General features: G+C 43.9%; 1 protein-coding gene across 1 annotated transcript; it reads right to left on the reverse strand.

Moving 5' to 3' along the window:
- Positions 1-293: 293 nt before the first annotated feature.
- Positions 294-1,478, reverse strand: LOC130667176 (uncharacterized). The gene has a single exon (XM_057468668.1). The coding sequence runs from the start codon at positions 1,476-1,478 to the stop codon at positions 294-296; it is 1,185 nt and encodes a 394-aa protein (XP_057324651.1).
- Between the last annotated feature and the right edge of the window lie 2,102 nt (positions 1,479-3,580).

Here is a 3,580-nt window from a genome sequence, read left to right on the forward strand (position 1 = left end):
TGAAATGCCAAGCGGTGTGTTGACTGTCAAGATATTGTTTTAATGACGATGAATATATTCTTCGGAATTAACAAGCTGTTGTAATTCTCGATTTGCACCAACAAAATTTGTGGCATTATCTGAATATATTTCAGTAGACTTTCCTCTTTGGGCAAACAAGCGTTTAAGACTTGCAAGGAAAGCCTCAGTCGTGAGGTCACATACTAATTCTAAATGAACCGCTTTGGTTGATAAACATACATAAATCGCCACGTACACTTTTATCTTATTGCGATTTCGAAATCGCTTTTCTTTTATAAACAGCGGACCACAATAATCGACTCCCGTGCGTAAAAAAGGGCGGGAGTGAGACACACGATATTTGAAATGTCAACTTCGTCAAGATATGGCGTTAAGGGAATTAATTTGCTAGATTCCGGAATTCTATTTTTTCTTTTTAAACAGTTTATTTCCTTGCCAAACGCTGAAAATTGGGTGAGCTTCATAATCAAAGCATGTGCTTTCGAAAGCTCTGTAACGCCCAAGAACGAGCCCTTACGTGGGGATTTAGTTCTAGTATTATGTATAAATCTAATCACATAAGCGACCACGCGTTGTAACTTACTCATCGAGCTGTATTTTTCCAACAGACAGTCATTTTTTACAGTAAGATTCATGCATATAGCTTGGTCGGGCTTCAAGGGTTTTAATTCGGGAATATCGATAGGAGATAACACTCCACTCGGCCAAGCTTGAGCTTCGAGCAATAGCCAGGAAGGACCTTGTGGCCAAATGGGATTTCGAAGAAACTCCGAGGGAAGCTGACCACGGGGTACGAAGTCTGCGGGGTTATCTTGTGATAGAGTATGCCGCCAGTGACAAGCGCCGGTGAGTCGCTGGATTTCAGCGACTCGGTTTGCGACGAAGGTTTTAAGGAGATGGGGTGAAGTATTTATCCAATGTAAGGTGATAGTAGAGTCGGACCACAGATGAATATCGTTAATCTTAAGTAGAAGAGACTCCCGCACCGTAGCGCACAGACGCGAGAGCAGGAGCGCACCACAGAGCTCCAGCCGTGGTAAGCTTACGATACTGACCGGTGCAACGCGAGATTTGAAGCATATAAGACGTACGTGCACCATACCTTGCCGATCAGTGGATCGCACGTATATACAACCGCCGTATGCCTTTTCGCTGGCATCGCAAAATCCATGAAGCTGAATGTCAATTAGCTCTGGAATTATAAGGCAACGCGGAAAGCGTAACTTTTCCAGGGAAGGTAGTTGATCGCGGTACGATACCCACATGTTATGAATATCTAACGGAACCGATTCATCCCAAGTTACGCCCAACTTCCAGCAGAGTTGAATAATTATTTTGGCGTACACGATGACAGGGCCAAGTAAACCCAAAGGATCAAATAATTTAGCAATTTGCGATAAAGAAGCACGCTTCGAGACAGCTTCAGATGCGGATAAATTTACGCTGTAGAATAGCATGTCATTGCGAGAGTTCCAATGAGTACCCAGGGTTTTTACCGTGGCTTCAAGGTCGAGAGATAGGTGAGAGCTGTCTGGATGCTCAGGATAGTTGGTTATTAAAGAGGGGTGATTAAATGTCCATTTACGAAGATGAAATCCAGCCTTTTCTAGCAACTGAATTAGCTCATCATGCAGCCTTTCTGCTTCTATGAGAGTACTCGCACCAGTGAGTAGATCGTCGACATAAAAATCCCTTTTTAATGCTATGGATGCGAGTGGATAAGGACTGCCTTCGTCCTAAGCTAATTGCTGCAAGGGTCGAATTGCCGAGTAAGAAGCACTTGCAGTTCCATAAGTTACGGTATCGAGCACGTACATGAGAGTAGGCGCATGAGGATTTTCTCGAAAGAGAATCCTTTGATAAATAGCGTCATCAGGATGAACACGAACCTGACAAAACATTTTCTCCACGTCCGCTGTGAGAGCGTAGACATGAGAGCGGTAACGAGTTAGAGTGACAAATAGGTCATCTTGGAGCTTTGGACCAACCATCAGCGTGTCATTTAAGGACATACCAGTGGAGGTCTTTGCAGAACCATCAAAAACTACAAGAAGTTTCGTCGTCAAGCTGTCGTGCTTAAATACGGCGTGGTAAGGAAGGTAAAAGCCAGAGGAGGTACTCTCTTGGTCATTTGACAGAGACATGTGCTTTAGATCTAGATATTCAGCTAAAAAGCCTGAATAATCACGCTTGAGCTCTTGATTTTTCTGGAAACGAGCTTCCAGTGAGTACAATCATCTTAGTGCTGACGAATAAGATTCTCCGAGTCTATGTATTTGATGATTAAACGGTAATCTGACGACATATCGACCTGAGTTATCCCTCGTAGTGTGGAGTTTGTAATGTTCCTCACAGGCGCTCTCTTCAGGAGAAAAGACCCTGCTGGATAGAACTTCTTCTAGTTCCCAAAACCGAGAGAGATCGAGATCCGATGAGGACGCACCGATGCTTAGATGGCACACCATATTTTGCGCCGTGGATTGATTGTCTATCTCACCTGCAACTATCCATCCCAGCTGCGTTTTTTGAAGAACTGCATTGGGATGATTTTTTAGAGCAATTTGACCAACGCTAAGAAGCTTATAGAATAATTTGACACCAATGAGAGCATCACCGTAGATGGCCTGAAAAATTCTGGATCAGCTAAAGGAATATTCTTCGGAATTTCCAGAAGTGCAGGATTGATAGGAATGGAAGGCATTGTTGTATTAATTCGGGGTATGACCAGAAATTCTACGGTTTTTTGATATTTGTTGTGACGAGATTTAATTACCGCAGTGGTCGAATGTTTGATGGTGGTAGATCAATCATCCAGTCCAGAAACTGCAATGTTTACAGACTCGAGCTCCAAATTTAAAAATTGGGCCGCACTTTCTGTGATGAAGTGGGCTTGAGACCCAGCGTCTAAAAATACCCGACAAGTGTTCGCTTTTCCCTGACTATTTATGAGGTCTACTAGCGCGGTAGCCAGCACTGCCTCGGAGGATACGTGTGCGTGCAGATTGATGCTAGGACTACTAGGCGATGGCGACAAAGCAGTGTCCGTGACGTTAGAGTTGCCGAAGTTCGGCTTATTCAAGTGTAAGAGAGTGTGATGTCTCTGGCTGCAATTACGACAATTTCCAGAAGTGCATTGAGCCGCGCGATGGCCCTTGCGTAGGCAATTAATGCACCATCCTCCCTTCTTTGAAGTCTCGTATCGCTGAGAGGGATTCATTGCCAGAAATTTGGTGCACATACTGAGGTAATGATTACCTTCGCAATGGAGGCACTGATTACGAGAGGTAGTGGCAATGTATGCATGCTGAGATCGCGAATTAGACTGAGAATTAAAAGACTTGGGCTTGTCTTGAGAGTTTTGTCCTTTAGGAGTAGCGACCTGGGGTTTTGAGCTCTCGAGCTGAGCTCCTCGGTTTAAGAATGAGATCATTTGATTTAATGTTGGGTTGCGCAAGTCATTACTATAGTCTTCCCATCTCTCGCGAAAAAAATTATTGAATTTATCGTGGAGCAATACGATTAATAACGCGTTCCAATGCTCGACGGGTTCTCCTAAGGC

Source organism: Microplitis mediator, chromosome 4 (genome assembly GCF_029852145.1).
Source record: "Microplitis mediator isolate UGA2020A chromosome 4, iyMicMedi2.1, whole genome shotgun sequence".
NCBI classification, from domain to species: domain Eukaryota; kingdom Metazoa; phylum Arthropoda; class Insecta; order Hymenoptera; family Braconidae; genus Microplitis; species Microplitis mediator.

What these genes read in the sequence shown, in the direction of transcription:
- LOC130667176 (XM_057468668.1), bottom strand. Translation starts at nt 1,478, where the DNA reads ATGCTATTCTACAGCGTAAATTTATCCGCATCTGAAGCTGTCTCGAAG.